The sequence below is a fragment of the Drosophila erecta genome, unplaced genomic scaffold, assembly GCF_003286155.1.
Source record: "Drosophila erecta strain 14021-0224.00,06,07 unplaced genomic scaffold, DereRS2 tig00000000-arrow-pilon, whole genome shotgun sequence".
Taxonomy (NCBI): Eukaryota; Metazoa; Arthropoda; class Insecta; order Diptera; family Drosophilidae; genus Drosophila; species Drosophila erecta.
The window spans coordinates 25,883,910-25,905,912 of record NW_020825194.1 but is presented as its reverse complement, the minus strand read 5'-3'; the positions used below and the strand labels follow the sequence as shown (position 1 = coordinate 25,905,912).

At 42.9% G+C, this 22,003-nt stretch overlaps 3 protein-coding genes across 4 annotated transcripts; 1 reads left to right on the top strand and 2 right to left on the bottom strand.

Moving 5' to 3' along the window:
• Positions 1-5,178: 5,178 nt before the first annotated feature.
• On the bottom strand, positions 5,179-9,821 carry LOC6553069. The gene is given in 3 exon segments (XM_001979054.3): positions 5,179-6,212; positions 6,215-6,268; positions 9,810-9,821. Coding segments are annotated over 3 exon segments (915 nt in total). The 3' UTR covers positions 5,179-5,363.
• Positions 9,822-10,006: 185 nt separating this feature from the next.
• Positions 10,007-10,957, top strand: LOC6553071 (Golgi-associated plant pathogenesis-related protein 1). The gene is made up of 4 exons (XM_001979056.3): positions 10,007-10,107; positions 10,169-10,297; positions 10,355-10,671; positions 10,723-10,957. The coding sequence occupies exons 1-4, from the start codon at positions 10,066-10,068 to the stop codon at positions 10,826-10,828; spliced, it is 594 nt and encodes a 197-aa protein (XP_001979092.3). The 5' UTR covers positions 10,007-10,065; the 3' UTR covers positions 10,829-10,957.
• Positions 10,958-16,980: 6,023 nt separating this feature from the next.
• Positions 16,981-17,961, bottom strand: LOC6553072. Of its 2 annotated transcripts, none has more exons than XM_001979057.3 (3): positions 17,635-17,961; positions 17,374-17,581; positions 16,981-17,271 (listed from the first exon to the last, which is right to left on the bottom strand). In XM_001979057.3, the coding sequence occupies exons 1-3, from the start codon at positions 17,877-17,879 to the stop codon at positions 17,056-17,058; spliced, it is 669 nt and encodes a 222-aa protein (XP_001979093.1). In that variant the 5' UTR covers positions 17,880-17,961; the 3' UTR covers positions 16,981-17,055. The 2 variants fall into 2 exon arrangements, with proteins under 2 accessions (XP_001979093.1, XP_026839496.1); XM_026983695.1 differs by having other exon boundaries at positions 17,374-17,542.
• Positions 17,962-22,003: the final 4,042 nt, after the last annotated feature.

Below are 22,003 nucleotides of genomic sequence, written 5' to 3'. Positions count from 1 at the left end.
CATTGGAGGCGAAACGACAACTAAATTATTAATGCACAATGAACTTGAAGCGAGACCAGCTCGGCGAGCGGCAAACCAGAAAATATGGCCAGCGAAAAGTTGAAAAATATATGTGCGGATGGAAAGTGGGTATATGGGCGAATGCAAATGACATTAACTTGGTCGAGAGTAGGGCAAGGACAAGGGCAACCAGCAGCGGTGTAAGAGAATGCAAAAAATGTTGAAAATTACGAGTAATACGTGGACAAATTGCGTACGGCACAGCAGGTCCTGCATACTCTTTGTTCTCCTGGCTGTCATTTCACTTTGCATTTTAAATCAGCATTTGTTTTTTAGTCGCATTCCGAGCGTGCTACTCATGTTTCTTTTATTTGATATGCATTAAAAACTTTTCAACTTATTTATATAATTTTTCATGGGAATTTCACCTTTTGAAGTTCGGATATGAAATGCGTAATGATTTTTTCATTGCTGTTAAATAAACAATTGAGCGGGGGAGTTGCCAAACTTTTCCACCTGGGGATACCTGGGGATACCACAGCCCCGAGGACCCCTCATTTATTATACACTTAGCCGGATGAGAAGGCACCCAAGGCCGGTTGCGTGTATGGGTCTAATCAAATTCTGTCATTTAATTTGGGCAACTTACGGGGCATGAAGGTTAAATGTTGCTAATGCGAAGAGGCTCGGAAAACCACTGGGGTGACCATTAGGCATTTAATTCATGGCCGAAGTCTCAATACACGCAAAAATAATCATAAATCTTTGGCTAATGTGATGTGAATGTTATCCTTTCACTTTTATTTAGTGAGCCTTACAGTCTAAGCCTTTCGAAAGAGCTTGTTAGTATCGGAACTCAGCGTTTGGTAATCCTTTTGCATTTGGGCTTTATTTACCGAAAGGCTTAGATTACAATTTATTAAGATACCCCATTAATTCATGCAACTTATTATTCTGTACAATTTCTTTAACCTACTTGAAGATAAGTTCCATTTTCACCCTTCTTAATTTGGCTTTGAAATCTATCGTCAATTAAGAAGGCAATCCATTCAAACGAAATGCATTGTATTAAATCAAACTGATTTCTCAATTTATCGTATTATGTATAAATATTTAACTACTTGTGTTAAATAGCCCTCATTTAAAGGTTCCCCAATCCGTGCTTGTTTATTTATATTCTGCGAGGGCTAAAATATTGGCCGATCATCCGCATGGCCCGTAAGCTGCCTAATTATTTTAGTTTTCAGCGTGAAAGGGTACCCTTTGCATACGTGTATGCAGCGGGGATTTGGAATTGGCTCACCTTTGTGCAGCTTTTCAATAAATGCCCGGTCTGGCGGCCTCAGAAAAAGATATCCAAAACACGTGACAGATTTGCCCGGATTACATACGCATTACACACACACAGGCGGAACATCACTACCACACAGCCACCGCACTACACACCAGCGAGTGCGTGTGAGAATATCTGTGGATTAACTCCAAAGGAGGCGCACAATTCAATTATGTTTTGTTGCTACTTCTGTTGGTATCCTCGAGGATGCACTGCGAGAACGAGAACGGGAACGGGAACGTCGCCCGGATCGCGTGTTACAAATCAAGCATACGCCTGGGCGCCACACAAATCAAGCATACGCCACCGAGACGCACCACCGACGCACGACAGTCACGGCTGGAGTCACAGTCACAGTTTTGGGTCACTCTCACTGGCAGCAGCGGCACACACTGAGCGGCAGGCACAACTGAAGCCCACGACAACGGCATTCGAAGTGGCGACGGGTGAGTTCAGCAGTCACGACAACCCCGCAAAAGCTCAACCAACTCGCGGCCAAAGCCGAGCCAGCCAGCTCGGAAAGCCAGCTCGGCGGTCTAAGAGACTCGAACTCTCTTCGGAGGAGAGGCCTTTGGGTGCGACTGCCGGTGGACATGGCGGACATGCGCAGTGGGGCATTCACCAACCGGCCAGTTGCCCCACTGGCTCTTCCAGTGCCTTACTTATCCCGTGGATGTGTCCCAAACAAACAGCAACAGCTGTTCCGCCTGGCGGGGAAGACCCAAAAAGCTGTCCTCCTGGCAGTCGGCTGCTCTGACGCACGCTCCCGATACTCCTCGATTTCGGGCTATATGTGTGGCGCTTGGCGTGTCTTAGGTCAGAAACGTCGGCCTCCGAAGTGGGCGTGGGTGTGGGCGTGGGCGTGGGTGTGGGTTTGGTGGGAGAACCTTTGCCGGTGTTGGCAGAATTTTTAATTATGATAAATGCCCATTCATAAAAATGAGTGGCATACATTTGCGTTGCGTGTTTATTTTTATACTTCGTATATTTGGTATATTCTGCATAATTATTATTGCCATTATATATCTCCTTTTTAATATCTCCATTGTCTTCTTCAGCGCACTTTTTTGTTTTTATTGTTTCTTTTTTGTTTTGCTGTCACTAATTTGTAAGCTCCATCTTTGATGGCTTCTCCCCTTCTGTTTGCACTTGACAGCCCAAGATTTATGCGACTGCAGTTGGTGGTGATTGCTGGGAATTGGTAGTGGGATGCGGAAATGGTGGGTGTTAAGTGGCCGGGAATAAGGGATGGCCCCCTGATGATCGACTGCCGGCTGCAGGTGTTGATGGCTCAGATGTGCCTCAATCACCATCAGCGTCGGTTAATAAAATCACAGGACGCCATTTGATGAATGGTTGCAAATCTTGCCTCTGACATTTTTGAGGGGCAACCGGTTATTCGACTATTAACCAAACACAGGGCAACAATTAATTGGCTGGTGGTTAAACAACACTTTGGGCTTTCGTTTAGCCCATTGAACTCTTCCAATACTCGAAATATATAAAATATATATTTCATAGCTTAAATCCCTAAAGGCCTAAATTTAGTTTATTAGAGAGGAAACGCCAGATCCGAGCCCCTTTCAAAGAACCTTGAAGGAATTTCCCTCTAAGGTGAGAGCATTGTTCCTATAAAGCATGGTTACAAATAGGATTGGAGTATGTAAGGCCCAAGAGACTCCATCTCAATGCAATGTCCGACCACTCGGCAAAAACCAAATTGACCAAAGTTAATTTAACCACTGTAAACAAGCCGGGACTCAAGTACCTGGGCACTTGAAATGCTTCGCTGGCCACGAGCAGAGAATAAGGTGCAAAAAAGGACTTATCGGGGGGAAAGGGGAATGAGAATCGGGGGGTGCTGCAACATACGTATACGTACTGTACTGAAAATCAATTGAAGCGCCAACAAACGCTTCAATCAATTTTACTTTGGCAAACATTGAGTGCAAAATAAATCACAGCACCGACTAGAGACGGCGGTGGACTCTTCCTCCAGAATACCAGAATCCTGGATATCCATCTTGGGAAAAGAGGAACACTGCATCCTACCGCCCACCGAGATCATCCTTGTGTTTATCTTATTTATGCAAAGCTGTGGCAAACACCAACAATAACAAGCCAGGATGTGCGGCGAAGGCAGCTAAAAAATGAATGAATTCAATGAAATCTGGGTAAAAAAGCTGGGGAACTGGAATGATGCAGCGGGAGAGACTCCAAAAGAGTGCAAGAACTGCAACAAACCGATGGGCGATGTGCGAGTGGGTTTGTGTGAGGACATCATGCTTCTTAGAGGCACATCAAACATCTCAAACGGAATGAATAATTTATAGACGCAAAAGACGGAAGGAGGAGACAGTCGCGTAAGCCATCTGCACTGCGATTTCTCACACACGCAGGGGCGTAGATGGATTCTTTTCGAGGGTATCGCTATAAACATGTTAAAAACACATATTTTGAAACCGAAAAATACGAAAACGGTTAAGGGCTTTAATGGGCATTAATATAACCAAGCAACGAATTTATCACTACTAAACTTGGTATGCAGCCAGAAAAGACGCAAGGTTGTTGGTTAAGTTGCGTAAAAAGTTACATAAAGAAGAAAGTGCGGTGCTCCTCAGCCCCCCTACAAAACCCTGTGTGCGCCCCTGCCTCCGAAGGCACCTCTGCGGAAGCCACGCATTAGTTGGCACACACCTTGCATTCATGGACTTCAATGCGACTGGCGAAATAAAATGGCAATGCCAATGCAGAATGTAAATGCCAGCCCGAAGTGCTCGGATAACTTTGCATTTATTTTCATTTCATTTTTGCACCGGCTCTCGCTGTGAAGTATGCAGCATAATTCCCGCAAAGGAAACTTATTTCGAGCACAAAGCAGCCAAGTGTCAGTGATGCACTTGCAGCATTCCATATTTACGGGAAAGTCAGGTTTACGATTGCCGTTCAGCCAGCAGTCCAAATGCGATTAGCACGTTATCAAATTCGCTTTCTGTCCCAACCTGTGTATATACCAGCCGCGTCAAACGAAAAGTTTAAATAAATGACTGCGAAAACTTTGCCCATCTGATGGAAAACAAGCGGGCACCAACATGGCGGCGTGGAAACTCAGCCAAAAATCAGTGCTGTTGACTTTGATGCTGGTTAGACCGCACTGAAATTCGTCAATTCTCGCAATGCCACCTAAGAATCAAGGCTAAACACTAAACAACGCCTCGTGGTAAATATTAATTTAACTTTGCACATTAGCCGAGCAATGACACTTGACTGCGTGGAACCTGTGGCACCACACAGCGCTCGGAACTGGCCACAAATGTTGGTGCCACACTACACCCCCACCGCCCCCGCAGCACTCACCTCCCGGGGGTTAACCTCAGTTATTTGTCTATTTGCCTATGCGAAATTTGATGCGCTGTCTGCTTGCCTGTTTTTTCACTGGGTGGCGATGCTCGCAGTGTCTCTGCTGTTCTGGTCCTCATTATCGTAAATTTTTATGCTAAATACATTTTGTTGTCGGACCCAAAAATACAAACACCAAAACCGAAAGCGACATAAAGAAAGCGACGTTCGCTGACCGTCAAAATTGGGATACTCTTTGATAAGTAAACCGAATGCAAAAAGGTATTGATAGAAATAATATTTACTGTAAATTTCACAAAAACGTTACATTTACCATTTCTTACATATATAGCGTACAAAATATATATATATATAAATTAGAACATTCTGTATATAAGTTGACTTTGTTGGCCTGCAGGATGCCGGAACACATTGCTTGTAAGAAAATACATGCCCTTCCTAGTCAAATGCTCATTTGAGTACCACCATTTGTGGCAGCTGCCGCCACGTGGACCCGACTCCTCCGATGACCAACATAATCATGGAACTCGCATATGGAAAGCCGGCCGTGGATCCTGACAAATTGAACAATTTAAAGAGGGCTTTGTGGGTTTATTGTGGATGAACTAAGTAGGTTCAATGTTGCCGACTTGAAGTGAACCAAAATGAAGATTGCAAAAACATCAAGTTATTAAAGGTCTGAACGAATGGATACAGAGGAATTTTTTAGGTTCTGGAAGATTTCACGTTTCTTGTTAGTTATCACGTTTGACAGATGATCCTGCAAATCTTCAGCGCACTTTTTCAAAGAAATTGTCACCCTAACGGCTTGTTTCCGAAAAGGTATGTATTCCTCCTTAATTATCTGCTTTTTGAGGTGAGTTCTTATCATTTCATTACTTTTAACTACATATTCTTCGAAGTCCCTGCCACCAAACTTATCTTGGTTCAAGAACCTAAACCGTTGACGACATAGTCCTTGATGCTTTTCGAACTTGAGCTTAAAGGAGTCTAGTTTGTGAATGCCAATCTCCAACTGATCCCCTAACTTCAGGCTTCTGCAGTAGTCATCCCGTGCCATTTGTTTGGCCAGATTGGATGATTTTGCGACGGATTGCATCTGAGTCAGCTGCTGCTCTAGTTTATGGTTCGCAATCTTTATCGGAAGAATATCGGGGTGCATTTGTTGAGGATTCATCAAAAATATATGATCGGCCTGGCAGAGATCGATGTTTGGGCATTCTGGTATATTGGTATCAAGTTGGTAATTCAGTCGACTTATGCGCCGCTTTAAGCGAAACACCTCGTCGTAAATATCATCCAGTTCCAGATGGCTTTTCTCGTGTGATTCCTCCAGCACTTCCTCACTGGCATAGTAATCTTGGGATTGCAAGTCCCACTGCTTCTCGCAATGGAACACTTTTTTTGGGCCAGCATGTATGAGTGCCAACGTTAAGGTCCTTGACTGTGCCACTTTCCTGTCATTCTGTTTAGTGTTTTCCGTTTTACCTATTCCTGCTGCCTTGCATGATAAAAATGGCAATTTTGGTCCAGCGATTGCACTATTGGAAATGAATTCTTCTCGATCCATTGAAACTAACCAATATCCAATTAACAGAGAACGTCAGAACGGAAACGAACTGGGTCCACAATGAGCAATTGTAGTATTTCGATGTGATCTAACACAAATTTCTATGAAGACTTAGATAAGAGAACGCATATATCGACCTGTAAGTTGGTGCGGTGAATCTTATTTGTATTTATTCACTTTCCAAGACTGCCACTAATTTGTAAGGAGCCAGTTTGCAGGCAATGTACAGTTCACACTAAACGACATTAGCAACTGCACTCAATCTCAGCTGAACCATTCAAGTTACTTATGCTAACCAAACTTGCACTGAGGGAAAAAACACAGACTGTGATGTTAGTCATCATTTTAGTAAGTGCCGAAATAGATTATAAAATAAGGTAACACCATTTTTACTAAAGGGGTTAAAATTAACTTTTACAAAAATTTAGAACTCGTTTTTTTGAACAAATAAATATACAAATTTTTACAGTGATAGCTACTCACTTCGCACAAACGAAGACGCACTGCGAAATCCGCACAATTCGTTTTAATGGAATTCCTAATCCGAGCAGCAAACAAGCTTAATGTGAACTTGAATTACAAAACATAAAGACGGAATACAGTTGTCATTGAAACAAGATTCTTGACGTTGAAGTTGGCTTCAAAATGATGAGAAAAATGTAGTAAAAAAAATATGTAAGCTCACATTATTGGATAGATACCGTGAAAGGCAGACGCGTTCCTTTGCCTTGAATGACAGCGGAAAATGAAGTAAAATCTAATTAAAACCCCTTGCTAAAATCACAATTGTCAGCGTAAACTCACGCACACCTGCTCACAGAACTCACGAGCACACAAACACTGACACAGACAGATGGACAGACACCGGCGATTTCCCATACGCAAACAAATAGAGGATCCCGAATCCGATTCTGGGCCAGAGTGGGGCGGTCCGGTCCTGGCAGGTGAAAAACAGACGTCAGCTGTCCAACTACCCGAATGCGGAATCTGGCGAAAACAGAGCAAAACTTTTGACCAGACAAAAAAAGGCAAGGCGAACTGTTCACGGCTTTGGAAGCCTCCACTGCTTAGTGATGCCAAAAAGGACCTATGGCAGATCTCAATGGGTACAGAATGGTATGATATTGCAGCCATTACAAGTGATTATCAGGAGAAATAAGACAATTGTGTAGAAAAACCATGCCCCTTTAAAATGGATCCTTCTCACCTATGAATCTTTGTCCATCTCTAGCTATCAGTTTATTATTTTAATAATGATGTTTGCAGTTAACAGAAACAAATGTTTATGCTTATGTATATTTAAGAGCAATTATTCGAAATTTCATAATTTGATTGAAAATGTTGGAATTGCGCAGCTTTGACAACATAGTATCTCATTTTTTTTGCAATTTTATGCACTTTATTGATATTTTAAATGTGTATCATAATGCGGCTTTTCACGCATAATTAGCTGTTTTGCCTTTTATACGGTTTCTGGTTAGAACTGTGGCATCTCCGATTTGAATCTGGATAATGCCACGGGGTGTGGGGCAGATAACCTCCAGGAGCGAATAAAACGCGCTGTTGCACACGAAAAATAACAAGCTGCGTTGGTCAATTCATCGAATGTCGGTCAGGGCTGCCACCGGTGGGAAAGTGGACTGGGCAGTGGGCAGACGGAAGCTGGAGCCCGGAGCACGGAGCACGGAGGAGGGCCAGACCACCTGGCAGGTGGACCTCATGCAAGGGGCGACATAAAAGTTTCGCACCCCGGCATTTGGGCATCATTGTCCAGCCGAGCCGGTGGGCCGGACTTGCTGTGTTTGGATTAAAAGAAATTAGTTTACTTATGCCAATGCTCCCTGGGCTACGCCATTGAGGCATCGGCCAGGCAGGAGTGGGACAACTTGGTGCCGGTGTCAGGAGGCAGCTCGGATGGATGAATTGCACTTATTATGCAGGTTTCCCTTCCAATTTGAGTGTGTGCCTGTCCTGGAGTGCCTGGAATTTCAGAAAGAAAGAAATGTTTTGCGTTTTGCTCTTCTGATGTCGTTTAACCATTATGTGGCATGAGTTTGCCATTTTCATTTAAATGGTTCTCTTGGCAGCGAGTCAACTCGTTGGCTTTTTTGCGATTGCTCTGCCTTTGTTACCAGCAACGTATAATTCCTGGGAATTTTAGATTGGTTTGGTCTAAAAGTATGCAAAACTAGTATAAAAGTGCAATAAAAGGGGGGAATATAAAGCACTTCTCACAATCTGTTAAGCGCTGAATCGAAGCTGCTTGTTTTACTCCAATTAAAGTTATTGGTCATCAAAGTCATCCGTAATACCAGAAACATTGTATTATATAGGGCTGAAAACTTAGATTTCCCGCTGTGCATTTACATTCTTAAGTTTGGCCAACTGCAGAGGTGCCATCACCAATGACGAGCCAGATTACGCTCATGCTGGTGCCATCGAAATTGATAGTGGAAATATGTGTGCTGAATGGGATATTTAAGCGCGCCTATCAAGCACGAGCACAATAAATCTTCGTCACGGGCCCAAATTGACATTTTACAGCCAAAAACCAGAAACCAAAACCACGCAGAGGACAAAGTAAGTTCCACTAGCCCGTGTTCCAGCTGCTTTTTTGCTCCTGCGGCTGCCGCTGTTTCGAAAGCCACTGATATTGTTGTCAACAATGATGGCCCAAAGCATCAGCCACATGTGTGGGAGCATCAGCCACAACTCGTCCCTTCTCAAAGTGCCCTCGCACATGGTTGGCAAAGCCAAACCTTTATTGCCACAGCTCCGTGGAGCAACAGGACCAACAGCGAAAATTTAATATCTGGCAGGGGCGTGGCTATATTGGAGCTGGTCCGTTGCCGCTGACGATCACAACTCATCGCATTACCCCTTGGCCTGGTGGCGGTTAAGCGCTCAAAATAATTGCACACTGCACCGCCAATAAGTCCGTCCGCTCGTTCGAATGCAGATGAATTCGACAGTGGTGTTCAGAAACAAAACTGCATAGAAGTTTAAAAACGTGCACCATACTTAACATATACCATTTTCATAACAAATGTTGTGCGCTGTTCTTTTTTGTTCAGTGTCTTTTTGGGGTCATCTGTCAGTACCCTAATGCAAAAAGCATAATACCTCCGGCCAGCTGTCAACACAATAAGCCAATTGCCGCGGAAGCATCAGTTCAGAGGCAACTAGACGTTTTAAAGGGAAACAAGAGGGCATGCTATGGTCGAGTTCCTCGACTATCAGATACCCATTACTCAGATAGTGGGAGTGCGAAAGAGAAAGTTCAACAACGTGTTTGGTTACTATGCTATGCCAAACATGATATCCCTATTTTTTTGCATTATACTAGGTTAATGCTATGAGATATCACGATTCCACGGTGAAAGCATACAAAATGCATGCTTTTATTTCATACGAGCTGATAGGCACGCCTGATGGATAGAAAAAGTCTCCATTTGAGTACAAACTCTGGGAATTTGGCTAATATCGATTAAATAATCTTAAGAATTTAACCAAAAAGGTGCACAACTAAACCAGAGTGATACTAACCTTTCCACGCATTCTGTCTAGATTAAAAGTCAACTTTCGTGTATTAGAGGATTCGTGGAAAGAGTACACATGAAACAAAATGTTTGAGAGGTGCATGGCATAAGTAGTAAAAGTAGTATTATTTAAAGGATACTCCATGTCATAATTAGTCTTTAAGTAATTTTAAAATCACGTTACCAGAGACTGGAGATCTTTGAATCAATCAAGCCGAGAAAACAGTGTCAAGGCATTCGTGCGAAACTATTCACAAAAAAATATGGGTTTGGTGAACATACTGATAGTAGTGGCTCTGTGTTTGGTATAATTAAAAATTCGATAATATCAAATTTAATCTGATACTAATACTCGCTGTATTCCAGCCAGTGCTGGTCAAAGCTGGTCTTCAGGAAGACCACCTACAAGAACACAATCGGCTGAGGGAGAAGCATAGAAGTCCGCCTCTCACCTTGGACAGCGATCTCTCAAAGGGATGCGAGGAATATGCTAAGGTAAGTCGATGGCTAATTACAATGTAAGGTCTTATCGCTTTCAATACCCGCGAACAGGAGCTAGCTGCTAAGGAAAAGTTAGAGCATTCAAGTAATGCCGGTCAAAAATATGGTGAAAACTTGTGCATGCGGTCAGAAAAACCTCTGCAATGTGTTCAAGACTGGTACAACGAAATCAAGTCTTACGACTTTGAAAAGGGACAATTTAGCATGCACACCGGCCATTTCACCGCCCTCGTTTGGAAAAACGCGAAGAAAATGGGTTTCGGTCAAGCCACGGACGCAAGAGGTTACTACTGGGTGGTAGCAAGATATTATCCACCAGTCAATGTGAACGGGCAGTTCAAAGAAAATGTTGTCCCTCCGGTCAAAGGGTAAGCAAAATAATTACATCGGTAGTTTTTTTAAATTGTATTCCATTACAGGAAAGATGATAGCGATGGTCAAGAAGGCCGTTATAATATGATTCAAGTTAACACCCTTATCAGTATTTTTACTATGCTTTGGGTATGCCAGCACTTCACAAATTAAGGTCCATATCTTTTATATCCATATATTGTACCGCACTGGTTGTAAATTTATAGTTCACCAATTCAACAATCAATTCATTTCGTACCTAATAATAAATTTCGGGTTTTGGAAGTAAATTGCGAAAGTTAAGTGTGTCTGTAAAAGCACTATTTTTGCCAGTGTTAGTTCTGTAAAACGAGTTTATCTAGTAGCTGCATACAATTGTAGTTCACCACGAAGATGTAAAAACATCACACGATATTTAATGTTTGAACACGACGATATCCACATTACAAAAGCACCGCCTCAATACCGCGAAGTAAATCGAAATACAACTTTTCTTAAATTGTATTATAATTCATATATTTCCATTTTACTTATCTATAGAAATCCGATTTGGAACTTCACAGCACTGGTGGGCGTGTGAGTATGTTGGGTTAATTTGAATTCGTCCGATAGGGATATTCAGTTTTTTTCACTAAGTGCGGGTTGTTCTGGCCTTTTTCTTTTCGTATTTATTTTTATCTGTTTGGCAATCAGCATCAGCCGAACTGAATTCCCCATTGACTATGCCGGTGTCAACAAAGTGGCGAGAAAGATTCAGATAGGCTCCCGCGTTTGTCTGTTTATACCCTTTCACTACTGCAGCACTCTATTCTAAAGAAGTTTTGGATTGTTTTGAAAATATTTCTAAAGTTATATAAAATATCAAAGTATTTTACTACTAACTCAAAGGCTGTGACTATTGTATCTGTTGGGTGGTAGCTACCACATAGTGGGTATCTCTGCTTCGGTGCAACCCACTAGAGCGCAATTTTATTTCAGGCTCTGTTCCCTACATGTCTGTTCCCAAGTGGAAGCCGATGTCTGGGGCCCAGCAGCTGCCGGGAGCGCATTAAATCCTTAAGCACTCATTATTATTCAATCAGATATGGAGTCGAATGTCGTTTTGTTTGGTTCTTACTTAGCCTCGCTTTCTGGCTGACTGCTCCCTGCGTGGGCCCACCTAATGACATTCAAATTGCTTCCATCTCTGGTCGGTTTCAATTGGAACACCTTTCACAAAAATTAATGGAATTATAGATCACAGCGTCTGGGGATGCATGCTCCCCAGATATATCTCTGACGTTTCGTTGAGTATTAAAAGTAATGAAAACAAATTCTAAATTCGGATTTGACAGTTTGAAATTTGTTCACTTCTTTAAGAAGATAATATGGTAAATATGGTATTTTTATGCATACCGTTAATGTGCTTGTTTTTGAGGGCTTAATAACTGTCTTCCATAGGTCCTTCATTTCGGGCACTTATAAGATGTTCCCCATTGCCACTTCATTGGGGCTTGGTTCCGACGGATCGCTGAGTTTATCAACTATTTACAACTTGAACTTGGTCGTAAAATTTATGTGCATCGTAAAGGCCGAAAGTTTGAGCAACGCACTGAGAAAATGTTGTGAAATCAAATTTACACACAAACCATCCCTAATGACCTAGCCCCCAGACAGAACGGAAACGCGGAGGCGCCGCTCCGGAAAAGGACGAAGCCAAGTCGCGGGACGTTGTGTCTCGTTGGCAGGACTTCATTTGCGGGGCTGGAAATTATTTCATTTCGCCCTCGCTTAATTATCTGCAGTGTGCCGGGTGCTTAAATTATAATGGCGCTGACCTAATTGAGTAATAATTAAAATTAAGTGCATGCTAAATTGTTATTAATTATAAAGTGCACGCAAAGATGCCACCAACTTTCATCGATAGCGTGCTGAGGGATACTTCAAGTGCACGGGCTAGTTTACTGCCACTGTCACTGTTACTGTTACTGTCACCAATCGGGGAAGTGCAGGCTCACATCTATGGTCCATCCAAAGACACTAGAATAATAAGATGCGTAACGGCCATACATTGGTTTTGCACTATGCAGCCACTGTTAGTCACAAAATATTTCAAGTAATCTCTCTTACCGGTCGAGCAGTGAGTGTAGTGTATGTGTTCTAAGGTGTGATTACTTGCAAGATCACATTGGCATTCCTCTTGAACAAATATCCAGGCAAATGCTATTCATACAAGTGTTTGAAATGTTATATTTATTTTAAAATATTTATTCATAAAAAATATTTAAAATACAATATAAAATTCTTGTTAAGAAATTGATTACCCTACACTGAAAGGGATATATATTTTTATGTTTATTCATATACAAAGTGCTACTAAATTAATCTCGAGCTGTAAGTAATTAAATAATAATCTATTATTTTGTCATAATTATATTAGTGAGTGAAATAGTGAGGTCTTTAAAGTGAGTAGTAAAAATTGTCTTAAATAAAGCCTGAGGAATGTTTAACTTACTGTTGGAGCATAGTTATTGCCGCTTTTAATATTTGTTTAGGAAACATTTTTTCTTGTAGCCCTATAATTCCCAACTAGTTCTAGTGAAGACTGTAGGGCATGTCTTCTAATTTAGAGTCGCAAAGTAGTTCAAGTAATCTCTCTTACCGGTCGAGCAGTGAGTGCAGTGTATGTGTATGTGTTCTTAAGTGTGATTACTTGCAAGATCAAATTGACATTTTATTATTCTAGTGTCTATGGTCCATCTAGACCATTTACAATATGCTCTTTTTAATAAAATAACACTGCCGGCAAAAGTTAATCAACTTTTCGCGACGAGTAATAACTGCGCCCAAAAATTAAATGCCGTACTAGCAACTAATGCAATCACACCCTCTATTCAGACTGAGAGGCTGCAGTTGTTGCAGTGACATTTCAATATAAATTATTGTCAATGGAAGTGGATAAAATGTCGCATGTAGCCGGAACATGGAAACACCGAACAACAAATAGACTGGCTGGCAGAACAAAAACAAGGGGGAACTCCACGATAGAGCGTTATTCATCGTTAAAGCAACTGAAGGCTAGAGCGATGACGACAGCGACGGCGAGATGGATGTACGGGGCGTATGCGCAATGCGATATGCAACAAATTGCTAAACAAATCAAATTTATTGCCAGAACTGCGCGCACAGCAGCATTTGCAGTACGCATGTAAAGCGTCGCCGAGATAGCAGAAATTAATATGAGTCCGCGCCCCTCGTTTGGCTATCAGCGTTGCTATAACTTCATTTGGAGCCGCCATGGTCCTGTGGTGCATGGTGCTCGGTCCTTTTGTAGCCGTTGGGCTGGACCAGCTCCTGTTTCATTCTTTCGGGTAAACTGCATTTTTGCAGGCGCAGACTGCATGCATAACAACATGGCAGTCGCTCTGACCGGAAGTCCGACTTGTGCGGCGTTAAATTTATGCCAGAATGCGGCTTCGCCGCGCTGCAGTTGCAACTCGAGCTGCAGATCCTTTTAATCCTGAAGCTGCCGTTTTCCCACATTGGTACAATGGGTTAAATGAGACGGACAAGCCGGGATAAGCTGGTGTGTACCAGTTTTTCCTTTTTAGCGATACCTCTTCAAGTCAACTTTATAACAACTGCAATAGAAAGATACGTTTATCTCTAAAGTATATAAATTTAAATCTGAAATTATTGTATTGTACAGAAATACAGAAAAAAGTTCAAAAGCAACCCAGCGCAAGCATTCAGTAATAAACGCCCGAATTGGCACCAAAAGAAGTACAGTCGCAGTAGTCGAGTGAGTCAACTATCAGATACCCATTCTCGTTCTAAAAGAAGTGCTACGAAGGCGATGGTCTTCAGGCGGCGGCACATAATTGCTCATACTTTTGTAATAAATGGTCCGATTTGAACAGTGTAGTTGTTAATGACAGGCAAACTATCCCCACAATTTTTATTAAGACAGAAATTTACAATTGCAGCTTCGAGTTTAATTTAAGCCAGAGTTCTGCCCACTGTCGTCGCTCGGGCAGTTATCCCTGCTGTTGATTTTTATTTTCTCAATTAGGAAGCTGTTTTCATTATTGTTGGGCGCTGCGTACAGTTAAACAAACTAAACATGGAGCAAACACGGCCACGCCCACTGGTAAAGGGGCGGGGGCGAGAGACACTTATTCATCAGGCGGAAGTTTGCCTGCGTCTCCCATTGTAGGTTTTGCGCCCGATGTTGCTGTTGTTGCCCAGCAGACTTGTTAGTTGTTCGTGGGTGTTTGCCGCCTCATGCAAATTGCATAAGCAACGAAGGCCCGGGAAAAAACCGGGCGAGGAGAGCAGAAAAAGATGGGCAAGGCGAAGGAGCAGAAAGTAAAAAGTAAAAAGTAAAAACCGACAAGGAAAATAGTGGCAAACAAAGTTGCTTTCGCCAAACTCCCCCGCTCACTCGTATATATTTTTTGAATTTATATTTAACTGTATTACAAGGCAGCGGGTCCCACGGCCCATCCACACACCCATTTACATGCCCATCCAAAGCCAGCCAACGGAATCGGAAGTTATAGTTATGCCGCTCGCGCGGACGCATTCTGCAAATATATTTTTGCCGGGAACAACAGCAACAAAAGTTTATTTAAAACTTTTGCGGTTAAGCTTGTTACTTGCCAGCTACTTTTCCGAACGCCCTTTGCCCCGAAATGCTAACTCGTTTAGCTCAAGAGTTCCGCCCTAGAAAATATTCGAGCTGCACTTTCCACTGCTACCAGTTTCCACAGTGGGCACCATAAACATTCTCGAGCAGCACGTGTAGCCCATCGGGGGTCATAAAAATTATACAGACTTTGGCTTTGACTTGGCCATTAATGTCAAGAGGTGTCCGACCCGGGCGCTCCTCAATCTCGTCTTAATCAGCTGGCGGATTAACCAACTTTATGCAGCTGCTTAAATTTTCAGCATTCTATTTGCTACCCCGGTGTTGGCATCATAAAAATTTTCAATTTCATTTGCCTGGCACAAAGAACAGGCGCAGCGGAGGATTCGGGGCGAATAGCAAGGAGCAGCGGCAGGAGCAGTGCAGGATGCTGCTGGCATATCGATGACGGCCACCCCTTCCCCGGCTCCTGCTCCTGGGCGATCCTCCTGCAGAGCAGGCCAGCAGGCCAGCGGGCCAGCAGTCCACCCCGGCAGACCGGGCCAATAAAAGTGTCGAAGGCTGCCTGACAAAGCGCCGGCCTGCTTTGTATTTATGATGAGCCATCCGTGCCAAAGTCCCTCGTCGTGCCAATCCCGTGCCTCCTGCGGGTCACAAAGTTCCCGCCTGGCCGAGTCCCCTCCTGCGGACGGAAACTGGCTTGCACTTCTAGTCGGAGCTGACGTCAAGAACGCCTGGCTATTGATGGTTAAAGTCGAACTGCGTAAAGCAGTTAAATCATAGACATAATCATACAGCTCAATAACAATTTGTGCATTTAATCAGTGCAATATTTGGCACACAGTCGATTTTTAATGCATTTTAAAGCAGCTGGAGGTGCGATATCTTTGCTTCAATCAAGACTACCTTTGATGAAGTTAACTTGTACGAGGATAATCAAATGATATTCGCACAGGACTTCTTCATTACGTGTCCTTGGATAGACTAGCGTTTGCTTTCCCTTCGTCCACTTCCACTTCGCATCACTGATGTCCTAAGCATGTCCTGCAGTTGGAGTTCGTGCGGGTCACAGTGGGATGCCTGCCATGCGAATTGGGAACAGGGAGTTCCTGCCTCGCCATTGATGGAATTCCAATAAATCCTCCTCTCAGCTGGCTCCTCTTTTCCCCAAGTGTGTGTGTGTTTTAACCGCTGCAGAAGCAGCAGCTTTCAGTGCCATATTTTTGTTGGGCATTTGAATTTTGAGCTCTGTGGGCTGGTGTCTCCTCGCCCGTCTCCATGGGAAATAAATTATGGCTTAATTTAATTTGAGGTGCCTGCCCGGTCACCGCCTGCAACTGTGGCGAAATCTGTCTGTGGTTGCTGGATTTATATGCATGTGAGTGCGGAGGCCTTAGATTAGTTGCCAATTCGCTTCGGTCCCTCTGTGATGCATGGCAAACCTTAGTTTCCTTTGTCCAGCGATGCAAGCAATCCGAGTCTTGGAAGTGAATGGTAAGCAAGAATTGGTTTAAAAATTTAAATCTACATTTTTAATTTTGGCTTTGTAATTGATGATTGCAACACAGATTTCTTGACCACACGAAACAGCTTGATCGCAAGTAACCCCTATAGGTAAAACTTTTGAAAACAAAATTCTCGCATTTATATGCAATGTCAATTGTTTTGAGAAGTACAACAGTATGCTCATAAATTCGGATTCACAATTTAATTTTCTTTTTACTTCAAGCAATGTTGTCTGTAGTGCAGTGTATTTGAATTATTTTTGTTCACTTTAAGTGCCCAAAGCAACCTTGACAATGCGATTGCCAGCCTCGTCAACAGTCGTCCGGAGGGCAGTGGACATGGCTCTTTTTCTGGCCACATCCACAACGGCGTACTGCCCGACGATCTCCACCAAATGGGCCAGAGCATTGGTTAGTGAACAGGAGTTATGATTTTCGATCACGGAAGACGCAAGGATATATCTTTTCAGGGCGGTGGCCAGCATCTTAAGTAGTTCAAGGAGAAAAAGAAACATTGAAATGGAATTGTAAACCTTATAATTCCAAGCCATCACATTGTGATTTTACCGAAAAGTATCAGGACTCACCCTCATGTAATCGGGATCGATGCCATTCTTCAGATGCGCGGGAAGATTCTCATCCAAGGCCAAGCGGAAGGCTAGGTTGCAGTCCAGCGTTTGGACCAGCTTTGACATCAGCTTCATCATTGCCATGGAATGCCCGTGCAGCTTACTCAGATTAATCTTTCCATCTTTCCTGAAAAAGTTTATGAGATCCTCGTGCCTCGTGAGGAAGCTAAATGAGATGTGAGCTAGTAGGTACATCTCACTCTAAGCAGTTTAGGATACCTGTAGAAATTATCCTTGCCAAATCGGCGCTGAAAAGGCTCAATTAAGCGCCAGGCATTCCGCAAGGCTGCCTTCTCCACCATCGTGAAGTCATTTTCATCAGGTCTGTAGCTCACATCTCGATCGGGCAGCGGCTTTGGATAAACCGGAAGATTCGCCCGGCGATGCTGATCCTCATCACTTCCCTCCGACTGATTGGTTTGGCTGATGCGGCTAACGTGGCTTAGCTTGCTGACTTGGCTCATTTTCTTAGGCTTGATGTGGGGACCTTTTTATTTAGTTTCTAGTTCTAATAAGTTTTAATTCTGATAAGTGTTACTATGCTTACTGCGGCGAAAATATGCGGGGAATACTATCAGTGATAAATAAATGTATCCTCTAAAAAGTATGAACTAACTATTTATATCAAATTAGTTATTAAAATAAGAATGTCACATTTTCCTGGACTTCAATGTGAAGTTTCCACTTGATTCATGAACAGTCTCAGAAATAATTAATGGTGCTTGTTTAAAAATACGTAAGCGTAGCAGCAAAGTAATTCGAAAATAAAGATATGAAAGCGAAAGTTGGAAGTTGGAAGTTGAGCAGCGGCAGCAACAAACAAACAAGCAAACAACGCATCAACGCAAACAGCATGAAAAGCGCGTGGGGGAAAACTTTTCGGGCGAAATTTTCTCATTAAGCGCAATGCAGTTTGCTACTCCCTACGCCGCTTACCCCCTTCACGTCCTGCTTACCCCCTTGGTCCTGCTGGCTAACCGGAAATGCATCAGTGTCAGTTTCGCTGGCTGCGCAATTTCGTTAAGAAGTGCGCAAAGTTGTTAAATTTTACGATTTAATTGCGAAACTATTAAAAATTACGTCGCCTTTCGCTGGGCGCGAGTTGCAGTTGCTGTCGTCGTTGGAGTTGCTGCTGCAGTTGCGGATGTTGCTGCTGCTGCGGCTGCCACAAGTAGCAATGCCGCAAAGTTTTAAGTTCAAACTGGAGCTTAATGGGCCCCATATTTACACAGCAAGAAAACAGTATCAGAATTGTTTGAGCTAAGGCTCATTTTAATTTGATAACGTGCTAAAATTACCAGTTCTCATTGAATAGATAGTAAAACAATCGAAATGTAGCAATTGTTTTCAAGGTGTTACCCGCTCACGTAATTGAATATCTTACGAATACAACTTTTCGGTCAGAAACTTTTCCAGTGCACTTGAGCAGTGACAGACATGGCCGCGTATCTTCTTGGGCACATTGGCAAAATATGCTGCCTACCCCATTTTCAGAAGCCGCACCACTCTCCGTCAATTTTTCCGCACTTTGTGACCCTCGTAAATATAATTTGTGCAAAGAGTTTATTAAAGTTGCAATTGATAGGGGGAAGTACTTGGTGCCGCTGCCAGCGGTTCGCGTAATAAAATGACAGAGTGAAATGGTTAAATTAATGTGCAGCGTAATCAACGTTCGCCTGCTAACAGAAACATGATGAAAAAGTTGAAAGTTGAAATCTCTGGGCCGACAGCCAAGATAAATTAACTTAATTGCTTCAAACTGACTGCGAGGCTGGCGGCGAATGCCATTCCCCTCAGAAAGGTGAAAATTTCACATGGCACTCAAGGCATAGGAGCCAACAAATGATTTAAGCAGAGTATTTCTGTAAATTTGTTGCATGTCATACTCATTTTATTGCAGGCGTATTTTGCATTCAAGTTGCTTGAGAACGAAAGTTTGCCTTTGATAAGGTAAAGACTTCGTCCACTGGGCCTTGGTTTCTGATCTCTAATCGATGAATATCGTAGAGATTCATGGACATTAAAAGCAACAGTATTCACTCGTTTCAAGAACAAATTGGTTGAACTCTGACTTAGTTCAACTCCCCTGATTGTGCAACACAACTTCCGATAAAATAACATTATTTATCTTCCCAGCCAAGCACTCACCCCCACCCAAACACACTGATACTCGCCTCATAATTGGCTTGTACTCATGTTCATTTGAAATATTTCAATAGATTGCAATTGATATAAAAACCCCGACTGCGGTTGAATTGTATGGCATGGTAGATAAACAATAATTACGCACATTTAAACACACGCAAATTAACTTGGGCGCACACTCATATGACCCACAGAGCGTCCAGTTGTTTGGATGGCTATATGGTCGGTTTGCTGGATGGTTGGTTGTTCGGTTGGTTGGTTGGTTGGTTGGTTGGTTGGTTGGTCGGTTGGTCTGCTGGTCTGTTCTGGTCATTACAGATTTATCGCAACATAATGTAGGTGTGCACGATTTATGCCCAGTTTGCTGAGAGCGACAACAGTAACGATGCCAACAAATCACAGTCGGCAGTAACAACAATAACGATGATATGGCACGGGCACCAAGAAACGAAGCAGCCGGAGGAGCAGGAGCAGCAAACACACCAAATGCCCCCACCATCAGGAGGCAACAATGCCCAGCCGGAGGCGATGTGCATGTGGGGGTGCTGATTGCCACCATTCTGGTACACGCGGAATAAATGATTATTTTTCTGTGCTTAACAAAGTGCTGATAATAATGCGGATAAAACATTTTGTTGAGCGTTTAAAAATGTTGTTCACATAAGCATACAGATTTCAAGATAAATATTAGCGTCTGCTAATTAATATTAGATTACACTCAGAAGCTTTAAAAAATCTGGCAAAAAAATAACAATAAATAATGCAGAAAGTTTTCAAAATCGTTGGTGGGACCGTTTTTGTGGTTGTTTTGGCATATCGATAAAGCTTGGCAAAGAACAAAGATTAAAATGAAAGGAAAAATAAATAAATTTAATAGTGTGGTCGTGGCAAACAATCTTGCACAATTAAAGGAATCTGCTTGCGTAGTTTCTAATCTCAAGCTTTCTTAATATCCGAGATCACTGCGTTCTTACGGACAGACAAACGGACGGACAAACGAGCAAGAATATACATATATTATATACTTTATAGGGTCGAAAATGATTCTTTCTATTTGTTACGTATTTTTCAATAATACTATAACCCTTATTAAACAAGAAATATTTTACGGTATTTTTTATTTTTGATTACTGCCACGATATAGAATCTTCCAAGTTTTATGTATCCTGAAATCTAAGAAATGTCTAATTCTAAGTAGTTACTATATTACGACATAAGAAACATGTTCTAAAATGCTATTACAAACACGCTTGGAATGTTGTGCTGAGTGTAAATTGGCGGAGTTCAGCTTCATAAGCTTTCCGCCCGAACTCCGGCCAAATCCTGCCTTTTGGGTGAATTGCAGACCACTCGGGGAACGTGGGTGTTGGGATCAGCTCTTTGCGGAAGCGGAAACGCCCCACAAATCGCGGCCTAATGATCGGGCCTTTACTTAATTAATTGTTGATAACAGCCTCATGTCCAGCGGAAATGCGTCACCGATGGCTGCCAGCCAATCCTCATCTGGTGGTTGCGGTGGCTCAGATGTGAGCCGAATGCCCTCTGGCGCTAATTTAAATTGAGCCCATACATGAGTGGGTGGGAGGCGGTGCTCCAAATCGATCACACAGCTATTAACGCGGAACATTTTGAACGCTGAGATTTTTGTTTGCCCGATTTCTCGGCAATTTCACGCCACATGCGATTCAATATGGCCATCCGTATTCACATGCCACACAATGGGATAATTAAAATGCTGGGCTGCAGCATCAACGGCGAGGCCCGCTTAACCCCATGTGTCGACCTGGAGACGCAGGACTGGTGCTGGTGTCCGAGTGTCATTACAATGCTATTATCAGCTACAATAAAAACGGCCACAACTCAAAAATTTAATTGAAGCCCACGCACGGGGGCGTAATTGTTAACTTTCATTACGTAATATCCGTAACGGGCCCCGGACCACGAACGCGGATCCGAGTCCGGATCCGGAGCCGGACTCGAATGCGGTTCGAGTGGCCTTGGCCTCTTTGGGGATTATGGGGTAAAGTGGCGGCAAAAAGCTGAAAAATTGCAATGCTTTCATTACGCATCCCATTGCATATTTTTGTCGGTATTCCCGGTGCTCTTTATCTCCGCACTTTGCCCTCGCACTCCCACTGGCCGGCAATTACGCCATCACGCATATATCAATTAATTACTTTTATGATTCCATAAAACCGATTCGGAGCACAACCCAGTCCCGCCCGCTTGACCCAGCCGGAGTAATGACAGATGCAAATGTTTGGCCATCCACGAATGGAATCGCGGGTCGATAAATTGGACAAAGTAAAAAGTCAGCCAGGTGCAAATGGATGCAACAAAAGGATGCGGGAGGCGCATCGAGTCAAGGGTTTTAAAAATTATATTCAAGTTAATGAATGGCGGGGCCAATTACTGACTGCAAGATTTTTGAAAATTTATGGAA